At 37.5% G+C, this 24,149-nt stretch overlaps 2 protein-coding genes, 1 non-coding gene and 1 pseudogene across 3 annotated transcripts; all 4 read right to left on the bottom strand.

Annotated features, from left to right (window-relative positions):
• Nucleotides 1-4,225: 4,225 nt before the first annotated feature.
• LOC127899892 (uncharacterized) lies at nt 4,226-5,260 on the bottom strand. The gene has a single exon (XM_052434037.1). The coding sequence runs from the start codon at nt 5,258-5,260 to the stop codon at nt 4,226-4,228; it is 1,035 nt and encodes a 344-aa protein (XP_052289997.1).
• A 1,978-nt stretch (nt 5,261-7,238) lies between these two features.
• LOC102627627 (uncharacterized) lies at nt 7,239-10,463 on the bottom strand (annotated as a pseudogene).
• Nucleotides 10,464-17,612: 7,149 nt separating this feature from the next.
• Nucleotides 17,613-19,028, bottom strand: LOC127899893 (uncharacterized). The gene has a single exon (XM_052434038.1). It carries the CDS (start codon nt 19,026-19,028, stop codon nt 17,613-17,615), a length of 1,416 nt encoding a protein of 471 aa, XP_052289998.1.
• A 2,805-nt stretch (nt 19,029-21,833) lies between these two features.
• Nucleotides 21,834-21,937, bottom strand: LOC127900191 (small nucleolar RNA R71). The gene has a single exon (XR_008052205.1). It is a non-coding gene; the product is annotated as a small nucleolar RNA R71 (small nucleolar RNA).
• Nucleotides 21,938-24,149: the final 2,212 nt, after the last annotated feature.

Genomic DNA, 24,149 nt, shown 5'->3' on the forward strand with positions numbered 1-24,149 from the left:
TTTAGTTGACTATTTAATTTCGAATAATGAAAAAAGTAAGGATTGAAAAAGTTACTTGAGCTTTACCTATCCCTCCTCCTTTAAAGAATGAAAAATATTTTAAACTGACTTGTTGATTGTTAGTTCTTATTTGATAGCCCACTCATTCTTAACTTGCCAAACAATAGCTTCTTTAGAAGAAAATCTTCCAAATTTGGTTGTTTGTAGTTTGAAATCTTAACATATTTTATGGAAAAATTGCTTTCAGTTTTGTCAACTATCATACATTAGAATCTCGGATCTTTGTTTAGTAACCTATCAGAAATCGAACGCAAATGTTTTGTTAAAGCAAAACCAATCTGCAGTGGTTCCAATCTAAACCCCAAGATAAGTGTTTGCCAGACAAACAATGATCGTAAGCCAAGATTTGACACTAACATACAAGTTTCAAATGCAAACCAAGATTAAACGTCAATCAAAAGAAGCCCAGAAAATAGTAATAAGAAACAAAGCACTAGCTAGCAAAATAGCAAAATTTTCAATGAAGAGCAGAGCATCATGCTCTCTTTTGTTAGAGAACAATATGTCAAGAACCAATGTTTGCTAAGGACTCGTTTGGGTCTGATTTCTAGTAGCTGGGCTGCTAAAGCCATCTGCTGGGATGTTTTGTAAAATTCGTTGGGCTGTGGCTCCATTGCCCAACTGGTGGTTTTCTTAATTTCATCTTTTTTTGTAATATTTGTTAAATATAAAAATTATTTTTTTAATTGGATCAATACTTCCAATTTTTTAAGTATAAGTAAAGGATCCATGGATAAAGATAGAAAAGTCTAGTTCAAATGATAAATAATCCTTAATTTTGATTTTTTTTTATAAGTTAGACTAAAGCAAAATAGATATTAAATGATAATATTCTTTTTTTTTTAATTTTAGCTCGGGAAAAAAAAATTTCCTCAAAATTCTCTCACGTAGAAATATAAAACGAACTAACTAGAGAAATTGATATTGTTATAATCCCACTCTTCTAGAGGGATCATCAAGAAAGTGAATTGTTTTGAATTCATTAAAAAAAAAGGAAATAAATAAAAAAGCTGACATAATGTTAATCTATTAAAGTTTGTATCCTTTTTCTCTTTTTTTTTTTTTTTGATTCAATAAGGGCTCTGCTAAAAGAGCTACAAGGACACTATTCGGGGGTGAGCCACCCCATACATATCATGAAGAAGAAAAGGAATGACACAAGCCGGGGGATTATTCAAATTGTGAAGGCCAATTGGAAGGTCGGAAGCATAATTCGCAATTGAGTCTGCAGCAAAATTTGCCTCTCTGTAAACATGGTTCACAGAAATGTGTCAATTCCTGTGTATAAGCTCTTTGATGGACGAAACCAGCGGAGAGTATTCATTAGTCATTTCTTCAAGATTATTCAGCATTTGAACAACGCACTGACTATCGACTTCAACAAGAAGCCAGCGAATACCGTGGTTCCAAGCCATAACCAGACCTTGATAAACCCCCCATAGTTCTGCAACTATGACCGAACAATACCCAATGTTCATTGCAAAGCCACTAACCCAATCCCCGTTAGAGTTCCGAAGAATTCCTCCAGCAAACGAACCCCTATTTCTTTTACATGCACCATCTGAGTTAAGTTTGCACAAAGGCCATACAGGGGGTTGCCACCCAATCCACTTTTCCATTTTTCTTGTCGGACTATTGAGGCCAGACTTGTTGGAGCTAGTGATCTCTTCTGCACGAATAAGAACATCTTGAGCCATACGAATTGAGTCCGTTGAAACCTTATTAAACTGGTATTGATTCCGCCAAAACCATAGTCTCCATATTGCGACTCCAAACATACAAGACCATTCCAAACCATTCTCCATGCATTGGTTACTTCTCAAATTAAGAGTTAACCAGTCAAGAAGATTTGAAGAGAAAAAAACTTGACGCCACTCACTTGGGAGAAGTTGGTTCCATAACCTTTTTGCCATAAAACAGTCACGAAGTACATGAAGCGTGGTCTCTGATGCCACCCCACAATGGTCACAGGTCCAGTCAATATGGATGTGCCTTCGTCCAATTTCGGCTTTTGTCTTCAACCGATCATGAAGGGCAAGCCATATAAAGGTTTGCACACGAGGCGGCCCCTTCCATTTCCAAGCAATGTTCCACCGAGAGTGTTCTATACCAATTTCATTTTTGGTTATGGCCATATAGGCAGACTTGACAGAGAAGTCCCCCCGTTGAGAATTAGCCCAAAAAAATTTATCATCTCCCTTTCCTTCCATTGGTGGCCGAACAGCTGCAATTCTTAAAATAATACAATTCGGGAGGAGATGTTCAAAAGAATCCCAGCGCCAGTTGCCATTAGCATCAACAAAATCAACAATTAAATTCATTAAACTCTCGACAGGAATAGGAGCCAGCACATATGAACTCAAAGGCTTGTGCTTAGTAACCCAACAGTCCAACCAAAAACAGACCCTCCTACCATTTCCTATATTCCACCGTAGCCCTTTAAGAGTATTCGACCAAACCTTTCCAATTGATTTCCAAAGATGCGAACCACTGCGAGTTGGTAAACCAAGAGGGAAATCCGAGTCAGCTACGCCATATTTGGTATAGAGTACTCTACACCAAAGACTCGTTGGTTCAGAACCAGACCCCAAGCTAATTTCATCATTAAGGCTTTGTTCATCATCCTAAGACTTTTAAGCCCTAAGCCACCACAAATTTTTGGCTGACAAACCTTATCCCAACCGATAAGACTCATCTTTCGATTCTCGTTCGACCCACTCCATATAAACCGCTTACAGATCTGATTAATCTTATTAATAACCCCAGCTGGAATCTCCGATGTTTGCATGGCGTACACTGGTATTGCTTGTAAAACAAACTGAGTAAGTGTGATTCTCCCCGCCAAAGACAATTGTGAAGCATTCCAACCCGAAAGCCGCTTTTCTACCTTGTCAACAATATCATGATAAGTATTCATTGTTACTCGTGAATGAAGCAAAGGCATTCCAAGGTACTTCCCAAGGTCTTTTGTGATTGTAAACGCAAGAAAATTGCCAATACGGGAGGCCTCACCATTATGGATATTCTTCGAGAAAAAAAGCTGAGTTTTAGTTCTGTTAATCTTAACTCCAGAGCTGATACAGAAATCCTCCAAAACCGAGTTAACTATCCTTGCCTGATCACTCGAAGCTTCAGCCAACAAAAGCAAATCATCTGCAAAAAATAAATGTGAGAGGGGGATTCCATTCTGTGACAGACGCATAGGCTTCCACACACCGTCAGCCACCGCTTTAGAAATTCCATGGCTCAACCTTTCAATACACAATACAAAGATATAAGGGGAAATAGGATCCCCTTGTCGAATGCCCCTGGAAGGTACAAAGTCCTTCGTAAGCTCGCCATTCCAAAGAACATTCATCCGTGCAGTGGTAATGCATTCCATAGTAACCTGAATGAGCTCCAATGGTAAACCCGTCTCATTTAAAGTATCAAAGATAAAACTCCAGCTTAACCTGTCATAAGCTTTTTCAAGATCCACTTTAATAGCCATATACCCTCTCCTACTAGATTTCCTCTTCATAGAGTGGATCACTTCCTGAGCTACGACAATGTTCTCTATAATGTGTCTCCCAGGAACAAAACTCGTTTGATACGGTCCAATGACATGAGGAAGGATAGTTTGAAGCCTATTAGCAATCAGCTTGGTCACAGTCTTGTAAATCACAGTGCAGAGACTTATTGGCCGATACATCTTCAAATTAAGAGGATTGGCAACTTTCGGGATGAGGACTAGAAGGGTCTTGTTAATCTCCCTTGGGATGTGCTTATTCTCGAAAATATTTTTAATAAAACTACACACTGAAGGCCCAACGGTAGACCATTGAGATTGGTAAAAAACTGCATGAAAACCATCCACTCCAGGGGCTTTCAGTGGTTTCATACTGAAAATAGTCGATCTAACTTCATTGTCATCTATAGGAGCTTGCAGCATATGAAGCATATCAGCATCAATAGGAGGGAAGCAGCCCGTGAGGGCATAAGGATGGGAGCCACTCATATCTGAAGTGTACAGAGTAGAAAAAAATTCACCAGCGTGCTTCTTAATGTCGTCGCTATTGTATAACCATTGGCCTGAATCATCTTGAATAGCTATGATTTGATTTTTCTTTCATTTGGTAATAGTTTTCCGATGGAAGAAAGCTGTATTACGATCACCCGAACGCAGCTATTCTTTTCGAGATTTTTGTAACCATAGTAATTCTTCATGATGCAGCACTTCCTCCGGCTCTCTGCGAAGTTTCCATTCCAAACGATGAAGGCTCTTTGAATCGTAAACCTCTAGAGCTCTCTGGATTCCTCCCAGGCGAGCTAGAAGCCTCATTTTCTTATGAAAAATATTCCCAAAACAATCCTTGTTCCATTGGATTACCTCACTAGTAAACGTCTGAGCAGCCGCTATATAAGGAACATTGGAATTCCAACGGGTAGCAACAAAATCAGCAAAGTCCTTGGTAGTAATCCAAGCTGCTAAAAAACGAAACGGCTTGGGACCATGCTTACACTTTTCCTCACTAACAAAACGTGCCAGCAGAGGTCTGTAATCAGACTCAACTTTTGGAAGGTGTAAGACCGAGCCTTCAGTAAAAGTTCTGAACCAATTATCATTACAAATCACCCTATCAAGTCTTTTATAAAGATTACCCCTAGCCCAAGTGTAACGTGGCCCTTTAAAATGGAGATCATGAAGCTTATTCGAGTGAAACCATTGCCGAAATAACTTACAAACTCTACTTCCATACTGGGAACCTCCTTTTCTCTCAGATGCATACATAATAGCATTAAAATCGCCACCTACAATCCAGGGGCCCTGAACCGACTTTGCAATGTGGTTGAGATGGACCCAAAGATGCCTCCTCAAAACTGGGTTCGGACTTGCATAAACAGCTGTGGCCCAAGAAAAAAAATTATTATTCTCTACAATTTGCATGTGAACAAATTGTTTGTGATTCAACACCACTTTAATGACAAAAGCTTCATGCCAAAGAATCCAAATTCCCCCAGAAAAACCAGTAGCCTCAATACGATGTGACCGAGAAAAGCCACTGTTCATAATAAAATCATCTGCCTTGCAGCCACTAATTCTTGGCTCTAAGATAACCACAATGCTCGGTTTGTAGTTATTTAGAATAGTTGCAAAAGCTCGGTAAAATTTCTTCGAGGCTGCACCTTGCACATTCCAAAACAAAATAGACTTAGACATAAAATATAAAAAAGAGAGAAAAGGACAGCTTTACTCCGTCCTCTCCAAGACCTCATGGTCCAGGTTTATGTCATTTTCATCGTCTAGAGATACATCATCCTCTGTTGAGTCAGAGTTCCTATCGCCACTCTCATGCATGAAGTCACTATCATTGCTGTCATCTTCAGCATTTTCATTCACCTCAAAAGTTCCAGTATTAGGAGGCTCCCCTGGTGGTTGAGGCGTTTCTGCCACCACGGTGTTGGAGGATAGCAATTCTGTTGGGTTGGAAGGCGTGGACATGGGGTTGATATTTGTGACAGTTCGGAAAGAAATAACAGTGTGGAAAAGGGGATTGAGGCTAGTATGGGCGAAAACATGGGTGGGGAGATTAGGTTGATTTGCATGGTCTTTGTTCAAATCACGTGGAACTTGTAAATTTTGCATGGGGCTAGGGGCTGGTTGGATGTCAGGGATGGCAATCTTTTGGTTACGTATGGTTCGGGTTGGTTGCATGGGAGCGGGGGACTTTTTAAATGAAAGCTGTTTTTTTGGTCTTAGTTTATGTCTGTTAAGGTTATTGGTGGGTCCATGTGGGTCTAGATTAGGAACAAATCCCTCACAGTTTGCTTCCTTGTCAATCTCTCCAGCCATATCACTATCAAGCACTTCAAAACGGGAACTATTACCAAAATTATTCTGATGATCATGGTTTAGATCCCATATTAACTCCTTACCCTTATTAACACGTTGCTTTCCTTTTCTAGAGACCACCATCCACGGGCCAAACTTCGGTTCATTCTGATCATCCCTTCCGGCATCCTTCCCCGGAGCAGCTGCGGTAGTGGTTTTTTCACCACCGAGACCCTTCTCTCGCATTGTTTCATTTCTCATAACTCTATCCGGACAGGCCTCATAATAATGACCATATTTTCCACAACTAAAACAAATAAAAGGGAGATTCTCATACTCGACTTTCTGGACCTTACCATCCAAAAGAAATTGTGAGACCAGTGGCTTTGAAAGGGAGACTTCAACTGCAATTCTCGCAAACTTGCCTCTTGTCGCAGACTCCGTATTATAATTTACTCGAACGACATTGCCAATTACCTGTCCAATCATCCGAAGGATGCGCTTATGATAGTAGTGAAGCGCCATCCCAGGTAACCGGATCCAGACTATGACAGAATCACACTCCTCTTTCGAACTATCAAACTGTGGAGACCACAGTTGGACGATTAAATAATGCCCCATTAACGTCCATGGTCCCTGTGTTAGAACGAACTCCATGTCTTCGTTGGATTTAAAACGGATTAAGAAATAGTTATTTTCCAAATCAATAACATTGAACCCTGTAGTTGAATTCCATAGCGCTCCCAAACGATTACAAAGGGCTCGGTAGCCAATAGACTTCCCAAGTAGTTTAACCACCACCGCATATTGCCATGGCCGAACCAGTTGTGCATGGATTTTCGGAGAGAAAGAAATAGATGGCATATTAATCCCATGCTCAACCATAATATCTTCGGGCTCAAAATCCAACGCACCATCTTCATTAATTGGATCCTCCACAACAGTTCTCTGAGACTCCATCAGTTTGTCCTTAAAAGAGAGAGTGACCGGATTATCCCCGTCAGCCCCTTGGGAGCGAAATCTAGCTTTCTTGGTTGACCGATCATCCTTCAAGGGCGGGGGCTCGGCTTTTTCGAAGTTGTAATTCATGGCTGCCTGAACTTATTATTTTTGTTTTGCTCGTGCGCCTGCAAATCAATAATCCCTTTTTCTCTTTAATTTGTGGTAAAGTAAGGAATCCCTTATTATAAAAATACTCTTTTAGTAATTATTTTTTATTATATATTCAATTTTATTTTTGGTGTAATGTCACGGAAACTTGCTACTTGTACGGACAAAACAGAAACAGAATTCAATTAAAACACTTCATCAGAAACGAGTTCTTCAAATCCAAACAACAAGGAAAAGAACAAAAATAGGGAATAACTTAATGAGGAATCACACTTTTCCCACGCTGTGGAACCTTTTTGAAGATAGCCCAAATAAGATCCAGGTAAAGAGGAACGTGTGCAAGAACAAAAAATATCATCGGGAAGCATGTTGCTGCATATAATGGATATACTGCTGATCTCATCTCATCTCTTAAAACAGAGAAATGCCCTGAACAGAATGAGATCATTATAGCAGCAATTGATGTAAATAGCGACGTCAAACCAAGGAGAAGTTTTCTTGGCAAGGCCATGGCCAAATCTTTTTCTCGATATGTAGAAGTGAGTATTGAGAAGAAAAATGACAAGGCTGTCATAGAGAAGCACAGAGCAACAAATGATGAAATGGCAAAGATTTTGAAGGCGGGTTCATTTTCCAGGATTGGTTTACCACTTTGTTCGTTGAGGCCACCTGGCACAGTAGCTGAAGTTGTGAGTGCAACGCTTGCTATGAGTGCTGCCACAACTAAGCATGACTCGGAGGTTCTTGACAGCCATTCCTGGCCATCTTTCACAAGTTCTTTGTGTGTTTTTGTGAAGATTTCCTTTGGTGTTTTGCCTTTGTTGTTGTATCCAAGAAAGAAATATCGCGGCATAGATTCCTTGACAAACTGTGATGTCCAAAATATATAATAATGAGGGACAAGAATTGAACGAGAGCCTGTGGCTGTGGTGAATTAGAATCAACAGGGAACATATGTACCTTATACCACTTGATTTCCCATTGCATTTGCAAAGCAGCTCCTGGAATACGCCAAGGTCCATACTCACCAAATTTCGCAGCAAGATGCAATGCACTGTTTCCTTTGATGTCTACATGTTCGAAAATGTTTAAATCGCTTTCTCCCAACATTTTCCGATCCAGCAGGAGCTTGTAGATGCCGGTTTGCCTGTTCTCAACAGCCAAGAGGACTAAATTCTTCTTCTCCGAATCCAAGTCATGGATGGCCACTGGAATTGTATCTAAAATTTTCTCCACCATCTCTGTCACACCCATCTTTGCTGCAATCAATATCGGTGTCGCTTTTCTCCCTGATTGTTGATCTTTTTTCTTCATAAATTTTAATTCTTGGACTGCAGCTGGACAAGATTCAAGAAATCTGTAAATCATTTTATGTAGGTAACGATCAACATCTCAAAGTTTTCATTCCAAATTTCATCTCAAAAGATGAATCATTTATTGAGTGATTGATAATTCTTTACAAGATTCAGGTGAATTAATTTTGTTATTTATCCAACCAATTGATGAATGTCACATCATTTATAATAAAAATTTAGGATATGTAGCACTGCCCTTAACTGCGGCAAGTAGCATTGATTTGTATATAGTTTCTGTGATCATTTTTGGACTAACGATCTTGTTAAGTACTTGATAATTTTAAACTATTTTACAGGTTCTTTACAAGCACATAAATACAATTTCCTGTTTTGTACCAAAGCAGTAAGCCTAATTTCTTGGATCCTAATAGGTTAATACAAATAGAATATTACCTGTTGCCGTCTCATCTCTTGCATTGCCATCCTTGTTATGAACTGCAACTGCAGATTCTAAGCATATGTTTCTGCTTTGGAATATCTGATCATTTTCCAGAACAGGTGGAGTTTCTGGAACTGAGAAAGTATCTCCATCTTTATCCGGTCTAGAATCTCGAGAACTTTTTCCATGATCATCATACTTATACAACGAAGCACGCTGAACCAGTTCATTCATTACTTGATAAGCCCATGTATGTTTCTCTTTTTTCTCCGTGATGCTCTTTATCCTCCAAAATCCTGCTAATCAATGAACGATTAAACTAAGCAATGTGGCAAGCGTATGGATATGGATACTTACCTAGACCAAGAACAATTAGCAAGGCCTTCATCAGCAGCCTGAAAAACAGGACACATGCAGCATCATTTGGTGGAAAAAATTGACCATCTTTGTCACCATTCTTTGATAAGTTTATGCATCTACTACGTTCAGGACTTTCTTTATCATCTGCCTCACCCTTTGTTTTAGCTGACAAAATAAAATTGAAAGCTTAAAGAATTAATAAATAAATAAACAAGGAAATTAATTAAGAAGCTGCTCTGTTGCACTTGTAGGGATTGCACTTGTAATTTCAGTTTGGAGAAAAAATAAAATAAACTAAAACATGTAATGGTTCAAATTAACCCACTAATTAGTGCTCCTATTGAATTATTTATAAGCTTGAAGAACTCGAAGCATGTCTCATAGTTTTCTGGGTGATTACGACCATTCTTGGCCCTGGAATATGTCGAGTGAGCTTCATGATCATGTTTGTCCACCTTGAACTCGTTGACAGGTATACCTTACAAGTAAAATTTAAACAGGTTAACGCTCATATGAATATTTTCAAGTATCTTAGTGAGGCATACTAACATAGCTGATACTGACAATTCAACCCACCATTTAGAAGATTAAACACTAATTCATTGAAGCAGATTTGTGTATAGGATATAAGAGATTGGACCAGATCAATATACTAACAGTAGTAGATGATACGATCAAAGAGCCCGAGGCGGCTACCGCTCTTGAATGCATTAGGCTTGCTAGCTAGAATATGAAGTGGAGTTAGTCCATTCTCATTCACGGAGTTTACAAGATCTGCGTAGGCTCGCATTATCTGAAATGCTATACCTGTAAGAATTAGAGAAAGGGAAAAAAAATTAGAAATTAATTATTAATATTCCCAAAAAGAAAAGAAAAGAAAAGAAATTTAGAAATTAAAGGTAAGATATATACTAAAGTATTCTCCAGCTATGGCAGAATGAAGAATGGTCTCCCCATTATTTTTTCTGCATGGACGGTTGTCTTTTTCTTGGTTATAAGAATGGAGGCAAAGAAATGCAGCCATATTGCCATGAAGGACTGCCTAGAAGAGTGGAGTCTCACTGTCATTGTTGCGTACAGAGATGAGTTCGCGATCTTTTGAGGCCATGCAGTGGCACATTGCTTCATTCCCAAGAGCCGCAGCTAGATGAAAAGCAGTGTCGCCTCTATCATTTTGTATTTTCAGAACGTTTGATGCATTTTCTCCCATGATTTCCACCAATTCCGATACAATGTTTGTTTGCCCAGCTGCAGCTGCAATGTGTAAAGCTGTGTCTCCAGATCTTGTTAATTTGGCCTCTCGAGACATGGGATTGTTCTCATAGGCCTGCACAATGTTATCCCATTGGCCTGTCATGGCAAATTTGGACAAGCAGTTCACCTCCATTGATCTCTACAAGTTTATTGTAATTGGTTTGCAGCATGCATATCTTTTGTAGCAGCATAGAGTCTTTAATTGTGAGCACTCCCTTTTTTTTCTGTGGCTCCGCTTTTTCCTTTCGTTTACTGTGGCAGGCAATATTACTCACGTCATCATTTTAATTTCCTAATTTAGGCTTCGAATATTTTGCGGCAAATTTATAAAAATAGCCACAAAAGTTTTACGTTTTTCAACTTTAACCCTCCAAAGTTTTTTCAATCAATATTAGCCAAATCCCAAAATTGAGGACCAAACTACCCTCATCACTCTCATTTTCTCTCAAGCCCAAATCCTCTCCCTCTAACTAAAATCTCATCACCGGAATCCCATATACATCGTCGGTGGCGTGGATCGGCAGCATAGGCAATTGTCGACGGTGAAAATAAGCTATATCACATTCAAAATCTTTGAAGATCTCCAAAATCAAAGACTAAAATTGAAAACCCTAGGCGAGTTATTGAAAACCCGACATTGTTGTGTTTTGTTGTTGTTGTTGTTGTTGTTGTGTTGTGCTGGTTGCATTGGTGATGGATTGAGTCTTTAGGCTGTTGTTGATGTTTAATGGCGGTGATGGGTGAGATGCATGTGGGAAAGGGAAGGCACGCAACTCGCGCGCGCAGGCTGGCGCGCGTGGGATGCGGCTGTCGCGCGCATCTGTCACGCGCGACGTGGGTGCTCCAGCCTGTGCACGCGAGCTGCATGCCAGCCTATGCGCATCTCGCGTGCGACAGGTCGCGCACTTGGTGCCTGTCGCACCAAGAGACAGCGTCTCTTGGTGTGCCTGTCGCACCAGGAGGTGCTGCCTCTTGATGCCTGTCACACCAACAAGCAAAACTGGAGCTAGACACACCAGAGGATTAACTGTTGTCCTTCTCCTCAAATGGGCCATCGGAGGAATCAATCGGTTGTCTTTATTATTAATAGGAATATCATACTGATGTTCATCCTCATCATTGATAGAAATATCAAAATGACCAATGCCCCTATCATCAACTTTAGTATTGGAGTTCATACCTTGCATACTATTGAACAGTTCCAAGCAAGCATTATCAACTTCTGTGTTGTTGGTGTCATCAGCAGGATCATCATAACTACGGAAATCATTATTGTGAAATAAAGAGTAATGTTGTCTTAACGATATCCCTAATGATAACACCTCTTTTTCAACAACCGCTAACGTAATATTTTTCTCATCAATGGTGTCATTGTTTTTGTTGAGTGAAGAGTAACGTTGTTGCAATAACATTTGTTGTGGTAACACATGTTCCTCAATATCGGGGATAGACTCGTTTGCTCTAAACGAAGTTTTACTTTCCACAAGTGGCTCAGGATTTTCGGCCGAAACTCGAGGAGATGTGGTGACAAATATATGGATGCATCCATAATTGACTACATCAGAGGCCATGTGCAGCAACAACCTTAACCATTTCATCATTAAATATGTCCATAGGTAGTGAACATGCACGATACATTGTGTTACTAGATCTCAAAGTTGTCTTCATCGTCATACTATATTCATTAGGATTTATCTGTAAAACTTTATACACCTTTGCCAGAAATTGCTCAAACGTACAATCTTTCCAAACTAAAAAAGTTGTATTCTTGGCATTCACGTACTCCGTACAGGCATCTGCTAACGTCTCCCACCAACTGTCGTAACATAATTGAAGTACAACAGAATCCATTAAACCTAAAAAATTATATAAAAAAACAAAAGACATAAGATTACACGCGACAAATATATGGTAAAGTGAAGATGCACTACATTTATATGGATGAAATGAACCATACGATTTTGGATTTGATTTGTCTCGTCGTAAGCTTTGAAACGGTATATTATACGCCTAAAACGAACACATGTAGCCCAAGTTATGACTTTCAAAAAATAGCTGAAATTTAGTAAGACGAGCAGTGAGACAGGTGCCTATCTCACATAAAACTAGTAGGAACAAGTGAGACAGGCAGTTAGACAAGTGTTTGTCTCACATAAACCCACTGGTTTTATGTGAGACAGGTGCCTGTGTCACTTGTTCTGGGCTTCTTTTTTGCTCGATTTTTCAGGAGTTTCAATGATTTATCTTCATTTCTTAACTCAAACTAAGTACTTTAACAAATTACATTATTTTATTAATGAAAAATAACAATGTTTGCACAAAAACCCACTTTAATTTTGAACTTAAATGATAAAATCAATAGATTAAAAGTTTAGGTTATGGTAAGAGTATAAACTAACCTTAAGAAGCTCTCCAATTGATAATTATATCTTCAATTATGCAATATTTATTTGATGAAATTTGTTAATTTATTAAGATTGATGGAGTTTGTTGAGAGTGATGAAGTTTGTTAAGTTGTTGAGGAAGATCCGTATTTAGTTGTGCTGGAATTGAAAAAGTGGCATGCCTTTGTAAATTTGATGAAAGTGATGAGGGTAATGTAGTCTAAAAATAGGGTGTTTAGCTAGTTATGATAGAAAAAACTTTGGAGGTCAAAGTTGAAAAATGCAAAATTTTTATGGCCATTTTTGTAAATTTCTCATATTTTGCACTGTCATTTCTTTTTGTTTTTGTTTTTGTTTTTTTAATATAAATAATAAGATGTTTCAAAATTAGTATTTTTATTGTACATCTAGGTACCATGTTATCCACATAAAAAATTTAATAAGATACAGACATCCTAAATTTTTTATCTCAAAATTTATTTCAGATGATATATCATTGGTTGGTAAATGTCACATCATTTGAGATAATTAATTTGAAATGTATAGTACTACTCCAAATCATATTCTCACTGAAAATTGATTGCATTAATTACTTCGGATATACCAAAACATTTTTCTAACCTAATGGTATTATGTCATATTTATATTTGTTTGTTGTGCTAAGAAGATTGAGAATCTTCAAAATAAACGCAAAACACTTGCAATCTATATAAGCATTAATATTAATATAATTTTTAAATGGGTGTTGGCAAAGAAAAATGATATTTAAGAAAATACAAACAAACCAACAATTTTTTATACGAAAATAATTAATTGCAGGGTGGACTTTACTCTAAAGTGGTGTTAAGTAGAGAGAAAGCTAAGAGAATGCTGAGACAAATTAGTTCTCTTCTCTCTACCTACCCACTCTCTCTCTACCCTTTTTTTTCATTATTTCTCTCAGCGTTCTCTCAGCTTTCTCTCTACCTAGCATTTTTCTATATATTTTTATTAATGGCCGTGATTCACACATTACAATAATTTACTAAAAAGTAAAAACTCTATATGTATAGATTTTTGCTTGGAGAGAATATTTATCTATGTTTATAGTTACAATCTAAAATCCCCCGCAACTCTAGATATATTTATAAAAAAATATATATGTTTATAGAAAATTTAAAATCTAGATATATTTACAGAAAAATTATAAATTTATTTATAGAAAATTTTAAATCTATTGAAACTAGTTCAGAAATCTAACTGCTACCATATTAAAGAAGGATCTGCTCCTTTGCTATAATTCTTTTTAGTGAAAAAGTTTAATAAAGACTCAAGTTTCTAACTTCTACATTGTATATAACACCAGGCCACCATTGGACTTCTCATGTGCTTGGGTAAGAGTGACAAAGAAAAACAAACAGTAAATAAGCATTGGAAATGATTTCTCTTGTAACCTACCCCACCAGCTAGAACAAGTAGTATGCATGCCTTTAGACTTCGGTAATGACAAACAATTCCTTACTTATCCTAGGCCAAAACTACTTTGCATCAGACGTATGGTACCCCATTTGTTTGTCCTGTAGCAAAGTCAGCCTTCGATTTAATCAGACGGTTGGGAAAAAAACACGCAGAGAAATAGAGTAACCGGAGAAGCAAGTAATGGGCCGGTCAGCAGGATTGGTAAAGGAGCATATATGATAAGTTCGTTTTCGTAATTTTACAACCTTTGTGTTTAATCCAATAACAAAACGATATATGGAAGTAATGATTGCAAACAACATGGTGCAAGTGTGGTAGTACTGGTCGGAGTAAGATTGAAAGAAAATGTTTCATAAGTATGTTAAGCAAGGTTTGCACAATAAGCAGGTGATGCGTTTCCTGAGCGTATATTTGTGGGAAAAAAGAATTTAGTTGTAGAGGGATTTGTCAAGTGATTGTAGTGTAACATACATAAACATTGGAAAGTTATAAATGAAGATAGTGAGTTGGTCGTAGTAAGAGGAACAAAGGCAATATAATTCCATTGTAATTATATAGAAGGCAGTAACCCTCTTGGCACGTGAACTTGACTATTGTGTGTTTAGGATGGAATACACACTGAGGACTTTGTATTACATATGGAAAGCACATAAATGGAATAATAAAGTAAGAAATATAAGTTAGTGTAGGGGTAATAATTTTAATTGTATGAAAACAAAATATGGAGAAAAATAACAAGCAAATAACCTATTTAGCCATTTTTTGGTAGAAAATAATGTGGCCGTGGTATTATTTATTAGTCTAGAAAACAAAATAAAGGTAAGTTGTGCATATTGATATCAATAAAATAAAATAAGTTAATATGAAATGGATGATTGAAGTCAGTGAAGAAGTTAGGGATGGCAATGGGGAGGCGAGGGGAGGGGACCAATATCCCCGTACCCATCCCCGATATTTTACATATGTCCTCGTCCCCTCCTTATTCTTGTTAGAATTGCTTGAAAGAATCTTCATCCCCTCCCCGAATGATAACATGGGACCCCCGAGAGTCCCCGATCCCCGAATAAGTAATACAAATTTTTAGAATTTTTTATTTTGAATTAATTATATTTAAAAAAAATTAAAGTAAAGTTCGAAATATATTTTACATTAACATTGATCCATTATAAAAGTCACATGCAAAGTACAAATTATCAAAATAATTATCTTTATCAATCTTCATAATCATACAATAAAAAGAAAAAGAATTAATTATTATATCGACAATAAAATAAATGAAAAAAAATGTAGATACTTAATTAATATTTTTAATAAAACAAAATTTGTGGGCTAATAAAATCTACCCGACATTTTTAATGTCAGAAAAAAAATTTAAGACTTTAATTAGTTAATTAGGCCTAAAAATTTAATAATATCAAAATTTTGATATTTGTTACTTTTAGCAATATTTATAATTTTATAATATAATTCAAATTTTATTATTTATTTACTAGAAAATAAAAAAAAAGGGAAATGGGGAAGGGATGGGGATTCAACCTCATCACCGCCCCTTCCCCGAATAAGAAACTGGGTAAAAAAAATTTCTCGTGCCTTCCCCGAATAAGAAATTGGGTATAGAATTATCCTCGTACCCTCCCCGAATGGGAAAAATCTCCTAAAGTACCTGTCCCTGTGGGGATTTTTTCCATTCAGTTCGACACTGCTATTGATATCATAACTTATTGTATGATATAATTGATTGGGATTTCTTTTGGAGGTTATCCTTCAAACGTGTAAGTCATAATGAACATGAAACTTTGTATAACTGATAATGTGAACACAGTTAGTGTAAATTGTATGGTTGAAAAAACTAAGTAAGTTGATAAAAGATTTACACATAATCGAATCCATTTAAGAAGTTGGGTTAACGTTTCAAATTAAGAGATAATCTGCTAACGTAATATGTGTAATGAATCGAAACGTTATTAATAAAAGGAGAGAAAAAAGGAGAAAAGAAAATAACTATAATTGGATGATATATTAAGAGCGGACTTAATATTTGAGTTATGGTATTAATAAAAAGAGAAAACATGAATAATATCATTCACTAATGTTGTTGTAGGTGTAAAAAAGTGATACCAGTATGTGTATATTTTTGTTTAGGTGGGGTGGATGGAATTTGGGTGCTAATCATCTTCATTTAACAAGTTTAATACTCGATTGTGCATGTACTTATCACTTTTACATGAGTGTTCATGGTTTCATATAGAGGAGTGGGCAAAGAAACTGGTTACAGAAGCCCATGGAAACAAGTAATCCTGATTGAACAGTTGTGGTAACAGTAATGCAATAGGAATAGAAGACAGTGTGACTGAAAAGGGAAAATTTAAAACAAGAATAGAAGGGGAAAAAAAAAGAGATTGTGGATGAAGTTTAAAGGCTCACTGAATTTGGAATTAAGTATTGTGGGAGGGGATAAGAAATCGCTGCCGATGATGGATAAAAGTTATTATAGGTGTTGCAGATAAGTGAAGCATGAAGCCATAGGAAATTAGTTAGAAAATGGAGAACTAGTAAACCAATAAAATAGAGGAAACTAATGTGAAGTTGATAAATGATTGGAATGAAAAAACTGAGAAAAAAATTGTAGAGGACAAAAATATATTGAACAACCACACGATAAAAAACGAACAAACGTTCTGCATTTGTAAGTGGGGAGGAATAGATAAATATGGAATCCAAAAAATGTATACGAACATTAAGAGAGGACCGGGATTGGGTATATGAACTACTGAAGGCAATAAGTAGTGAATTGCAAAAATCATCATACAAAAAATACACAAAATGATTACATCCAATATTCGAAACCAGCACTAGTACAAAATTAGAACAGATGTTGACAGATTTGAAAAACTATCAACAGCTGTGTCGAACTGAATTAAGTGTGAAAACTCCCCATGAACTCTGCAAACAACTTCAGGGTGTCCATACATTGAGTTGTGAGTAGGACTTCTATATGGCGCAAAGTAGGACATATATTTTCATGAACCTCGAACTGCCGAATTCGCAAAAAGAGGCCTACAAACAGAAAAGTCATTTACTATTTTCCACAACTTGGACGATGAAATTAACAATGACATCTTAGTGAATTTACCCTCAATGTTGCTCCTACTCCTACTAGGGGCATTCAGGTAATCGAACAGAGGTGCCTATGCCTGCGACAGAACACTGATTACTTGCTACAAAGGAAAAGTAGAGTGTGAGTGTCATTGCGTTATGTAAAATATAAGACAATCTTTTGTATTGGTAAACCTCATAGGAAAGGAGTAATTGTAGGGTGTTATCTCGGGGTGATGATTTGATTCCTCAAAACAAGTGCAGGTGCTATACCTTGTCATTGGGGGCAATACATGGTCATATGACTGGCATTCCCATTGCGTTATTTCTGGAAGCATATTCATTCATGGTCCATAAGCTGATCTATATTCATCTACAGACAAAAGCTTATGTACGTATGCATCAACGTTGTCTCCCCATACGTCAATGCATCGGCAAGCATGTAGGTAAGGAATTCCAGAGAGTTGCCATAACCTGCAAGAGCAAGTTAGAAGTTCTCTGTTCACTTGATAGACAAGTCCATGTCTACTTACAACGGCCACAGGACTGTGCAGAGTGACATCAGCAGTCCACCCTTCACTTTCAAAAAGATTATGAATGATTTGTTGTCTCACAGCTGGTGTGATTGGATCATAAACCCATTCCCAGCCAGCCAAATATCGTGTTTGAAAAAGTTCAGCAATTTTTCGGGTTATTGCTGTATATCTTTGTGCCACATTCAAGTGCACATATCTCATTAATGAAATTCGAAGTTGTTCACTGGCGATTTTTGTTATCTCTGTACTCTTCACCCATTCCGGCATTGAAAATAGTGGCCAATTGAGGCAACCAGTGTACTGGAGCCAATTATAACATTGTACATTTACGGCTTCTATGATGGACATTTGGTTGTTGAAACTCTCCTTGCGTGTGCTCCTACACGCTCCCCAAAATGCTGAATGAATTTTGACATCAGGAAATTCGTCAACTATTTTACTGTAAAGGCTGAAACAACACTGCCTATACACAGCATATGGAAGGAACTCTTCAACAGCCTCATCAATGCCATTATCCCCATCACCCAATATGCACAGTCCTTTTCCACGTTCCAACCGGAGTCCGTCGTTTACATTCTTGAGGAAAAAAGCCCACGAATCCAAGTTCTCTTCTTGAACCTCGCAAAATGCAACAGGGAGGACGACATCATTCCTATCACGACACACTGCAATCAGCATCACACTCTTATATGGACCATCAATCTCCCATCCATCAACTGTTAGAAGCATTCGACATCTTGTTTTAAATGCATATGCAGTGTCATACAAGAAAACAAACATGCAATCAAATATTTCGTCGCTGGATTGTTGTTTTGTTGATGTTTCTATAATGATGATGTTGTGGCTGTTTATCATCTCCATCTCTTCTCTGTACTGCAGAAGTTGTGCATACCCTTCTCCATGGTCTAGTCCAAGCCACATTCTTGCAGTGGTGTCTATAGCCTTCAACTTCCAAATGGGGCATTTTATCCCATAAGTTGCAGCAATTTCATTCCCTAATACATGGAGTTGCTGGTGTGGATTTTGCTTCCATTTGTGAAGGAACTTAGCTGTAATCCACTTTGTCCCCCACTTCAATTTAGACAAACGTTTCGTACACTTATGCACTGGAGTGATGTATGAAATGATGAACATCTTGGTTGCGTGTTCTTTCATTGTAGTGATTTTCCAATCACAGCTAAGATCTGAACACTCACAACTGATACAGGTACTCGTGTTATCCATTTTGCAAAGTTTTATACCATCCCGAATTGCTTGAACCTCTAAGGCTCTTCGAAACTGAAAACCATCTTGAACCACTGTCCTAGCTTCATCACCAGTTGGTTATTGGATACATTGTCAAATAAAAAACCATTAGTGTTTTTGCTCCCTTTTTGCAGGTCTTTTCCGAATTTAAATAATTCGTCCTCATAGCCGACCCACGACCTTTGTAATTCTTCATCATCTTCATTGGTGTTCGGCAAATAAACTGTCTCATCCTCTGAATCATCAGCTGCTTCCCAACCTTTATCCGATGCCCATGAGGTTGGATAATTGCGAATGTCAGGAGTTGTTGGCAGATGATTAGCGGAACTTAGGTTGTCATGTAGATTGTTACCTTCAATCAGTGAATTTTGAATTTCAGAAATTGCTTGTGTCACTTCAAAGTCTGAAATTAATTGTGTCCTTTTCGTTGAAATGGAATCATCTAGCATTGTTGTCTTCGATGTCCTTCCGCACGTTCTCTGCTGAGATGGAATGTTGGATCGTTGACGGCCATAACTTAGCCGTTGGTGGCCAGTGGATATTTCACCACTGCCATCAGGTTCTACCATTTGGTGTTGAAACAACACCCTTGCAACATTCCTTTTCTTGGCATTTTTCTTTGCCGCAGTTGTGTATTGAGTGTTAGAAAATGTATATTTATAAAGGAGAAAACCGTCATTTTACATTTCAAGTTTTACTAACACCTTTACTTTTATGAATTTAACCTTCTTTTGATTTAATTCCATTTGTTTTATTTTAATTAAGTATTTTATGTATTTTAGGGGCATCATAGTCATTTCACAATAAATGAGAGATCAGATGGCAAAACGGACATCACTTTTGAACTCAGGACGGTCAAAAACCTTAGGAGGAGCATAAAAGGAAAAATAGCACTGTTCACATGTACGGTATTATTCACGTGTACGGTACTGTACACGTTACTGTTCACATAGACGGATGATGATGTGGCATTGACTGATGAGGTGTCACGATCTTGTTGGGCTAAAATTCTTATGTACTGTTGATGGTGACGTGGCAGCATATTAGTGGACGAAAAATCTCGCGTACGGTACATGCATCACACAGGATTATTTTCAACCAAACCGCGTTACTGTTCATCCGGGTCAAACCGTGTTACTGTTCATCCGCGTGGTCAAACCGCGTACTGTTGACTGATGACGTGGCGCAATCCTGAGCGTCCAAACTGTTTTTAATCCGATGACCATGATTTACTCCATGTATCTATAAAATGGGGCCTCTCCCCCCTAATTTGATATCTCTGAATCCATTTTTGGGATCCATTTTCTGTAATTCCTTATCCATCTTGTATTTTCTTCGTATTTTAATAAATTCTCATTTTGCCCCTAGTTCAATTATGAGTGGCTAATTTTCTTTCAAGCTTGGGTTGAAGGTGAATTTTCAACATGTGTCATGGGCTTAATTTGGTAAATTTATTTTCTCTTCCCCTCTAGTTTTTGTGGATGTTTTGACTTCTCGTCGACAAATAATAATATTCTTGTCTAGTACCGCCTTGGTTTCACCGGCCCTCTAGTACAAGGTTATTATTATTTGGCACGATAAGCCCTTAGCACCATATTGATTAGAACGTGGTTCATAAGGTGTGGATTCCTCTCTCATGATTTAATTGGCATTAATACGGATTATTTAGCCCATGATGCATGTTGATACGGATCCAGATACCCAAGTACGTCATTTCAATAGATTTCGCTTCAATTTATTCTCGCCATTACAATTCCAATTTTAGGATAATTTAAATCACTTCCACCGCAATTTCAACCACCCAATTACAAAATTAATTCTACATATAATTAAAATCCTCCTCCTCCTGGGATCGACACTCGTCACCATTGATCTATACTACAATAGATTCGTGCGCTTGCGAGTACATTAAAATTTGCACAACAAGTTTTTGGCGCCGTTGCCGGGGAGGTAAGTAATTTTAATTCATAGAATTAATTTATGTGAATAATTCCATTTAAATTGTTTTCTGGTATTTTTTTTATTTATAAAAAAAGAAAAAAAAGTGAATCTTCATTTAAAGGTTAATATTTCTTTTCTTTTTTCTCTTCTTTAAAATTCTGTAATTTAATTTCCAATTTATTTTTCTTTATAATTTTTTCTTGTTTATTTTATTAATTTAATTTTTAGTTAATTTATTTCACGTATTTGTTTTTGTGTATTTTTATAGAAAGGTTTTAATAGCGCAATAAGGTTAGTATCGTAATTTCTCTCTCTTATGTATTTTTATTTGTTTTGTTCCCATCTTTATTTTCATTTTATTTGTTTTGCATGCACGGTCGTAGGTCATTATTACCTAATCTTGAACCTATAGACCTTGAACTAGAAAAAACACTTCGCACACACAAGCAAATTAAAAATAAAATGGATTTACAATCACAAGAGAGGCCATTTAAGGACTACTTCAGTCCCTTAGCTAATTTGAACATATCATGCATAAGATACCCAAATGTAGCTGCTAGGAGCTTTGAACTAAAACCTAGTGTGCTAAATTGTCTCCCCACATTTTATGGCCTAGAAAATGAGGATCCATATAATCATCTGAATGATTTTCATGCCATTTGTCAAACTTTTAAATATGAAAATTTTTCAGACGATGATGTTAAACTTAGACTATTCCCATTTTCTTTAAAAGATAGAGCTCATTCATGGTTAAATACTTTACCTGCTAATAGCATTTCATCATGGGAACAAATGGTAACGAAATTTTTGAATAAATATTTCCCAGTGCATAAAACCAACGCTATTCGCAGGGAAATCTCGGAGTTTACCCAGAGAGATGACAAGCAGTTTTTCGAAACATGGGAGCGATTCAATGGGCTACTCTTGAAGTGTCCACATCATGGGTACGAGAAATGGCACTAATGCCAATACTTTTTGGAGGGATTATTGCCGAATGTGCAAGAATGGTTAATGGCAACAAGTGGAGGAGAGCTAATGTCAAAAAGTGCATCAGAAATTTGGGAATTCTTCCAACGACAAGCAGATAATTCCCAACAACAGAGTCGATCACTCAGGAATACTAGAAGAATTAAGGGAGTAAATGAGGTTCACATTGGCGAGTCAAGTTCAGAAATTAAAGAAGTCAAAGCGATAATTGAAGGTCTCTCTCGACAAATAGCATCGTTATCGACTGCTAAATCAACAGAACCATATGACCATGACTCATACTCAGATCAAGCCAATGCCATAGGTGTAATGAGAAAGCCATCAAATTACAACCCATACTCCAACACATATAACCCTGGATGGAGAGACCACCCCAATTTTTCATGGTCTCAAGGACTCCAACAGAATGGACCAGCAGCTTCAGTTCCACCAATGCAACCAATTCCTCAAGTTCCTCAAGCCTCTCAGCCACCATTTAGACCATACAATCAAAACCAGAACTACTCTCAACCTAGACCATAGGAGGATGCATTCCAGAATTTTAAGAATGTTACTCAGTCCACGATTGAGCAACAGAACCGCACCATTGATGGACTACGAAATGAGTTGAGAACAGGCTTCAATTCACAAGCCCAATCAGTTTCAAGCCTCGAGAAGATGGTGGGACAACTTGCTTCTTCAGTTCAAACCTTGGCAATGACTGTTGAGAAAGGCAAGTTTCCAAGTCAACCAGTGCCTAATCCTAAAGGAGTGCATGAAGCAAGTACCAGTTCACCACAGCAGCATGGAGAGGTCAAAGCAGTCATGACCTTTCCAAGTCAACCAGTGCCTAATCCCACGCCTTCCGATGTTGTCACCACTGTGGTTCCTCCTCAACCGGGCAATGAACGTCATAAGTATAAGTGCCAAAATTGTGGTCGTGTGGGGCACAGCAAGCGCACGTGCAAGTTGGCCAACCCCATTCTATCTAAGGTATCCGCTACTGTTTGTCTGAAGGTATAATAAACAATCTATGTGTACTCAATTTCTGTTCACTTGATGCAATGTGTTGTTCTTCTGTGTGTTCACATTTAAATGAATGGGGTTCATGATTTGTAAATGCACTTTATGAACCATGGTGGTAAGATGATTGTCTTCTTTGTACCTAATAATACCTTGCATCAATCTATTGAAGCTAAATGTTGCCCAGTTCATCTTCTTAATACAATTAACATCAATTAAAGAATATAAAAATGATGAACTTATGTGTACGCCAATTGGAGGACACAGTACAGTGCATAATGTAAATAACATAAATGTCACTTTGAAATCATCGTCAGCCCCCCTACAATTACGCAGAATATCAGATAATATCTTAATATTAATTCCACTAGAGGTTGCATTAAACTTTTCTAAGTATATTGCCACTCTTGACCTATCACCCTCTAACTGAATAGGCATTCCCCCATCACTAACTCCCATGATGTAACTAAAACTATTACAACTCAGTTCTAAATTTGCACCGTTCAATTCTATTGTATAACTCGTTGTCTCAATCCTCTCAACTAACCAACTACATAGTTTTCTTTTTAACCTTCCACAACTTATCTGAATTAGCCTGCCCAATCCTATATCAGATGCTGCTTGTTTTTGTTCATCTGTCAATTCTGACACTATGGCTGCTAGCCTGTCAAGAGCACACCTAGTGAGAAATTTTGCTTCTAATCCGACATATTTCTCTACTGGGTAATGCTGACTTTTATATTGATTTTTTCTCTCAGGTGGCAAACTCTTAAATTGTAGTCCAATTTCCTTGCGAACCTGGGCAATTCCATATGACAAGCTTCAGTCAGTTTTCTACACAGCTTAAAATGCATGCACAAGGTTAACAACAATACTTCAACTTTCCTCACCTCTTTTGTAATGCATGCCCTTCCATCCGTTGCTTTCATTCGCCATACAGCTTCCCCACTACTCAATTCCAATAAACAAAACATAAATCATGATTAGTTATGCTACACACAAATCGCCTCTTCAGTTGTCATGTACCTTAGATGGACTATCAATGTATGTATTAGCTTATATCCTAATATACTTACAAAAAGCTTACGAATCCATAGTTGCAATGACCATCTTCATTTTCTTCAACATTCTCATCTTCTGAACATTTGTTGCAACATCGAGAATCCCACT

Source organism: Citrus sinensis, chromosome 9 (genome assembly GCF_022201045.2).
Source record: "Citrus sinensis cultivar Valencia sweet orange chromosome 9, DVS_A1.0, whole genome shotgun sequence".
Taxonomy (NCBI): Eukaryota; Viridiplantae; Streptophyta; class Magnoliopsida; order Sapindales; family Rutaceae; genus Citrus; species Citrus sinensis.

Excerpts from the sequence above, each read along its gene's own strand:
- LOC127899893 (XM_052434038.1), bottom strand. The coding sequence starts at position 19,028 with ATGGATAACACGAGTACCTGTATCAGTTGTGAGTGTTCAGATCTTAGC.
- LOC127899892 (XM_052434037.1), bottom strand. The coding sequence starts at position 5,260 with ATGTCTAAGTCTATTTTGTTTTGGAATGTGCAAGGTGCAGCCTCGAAG.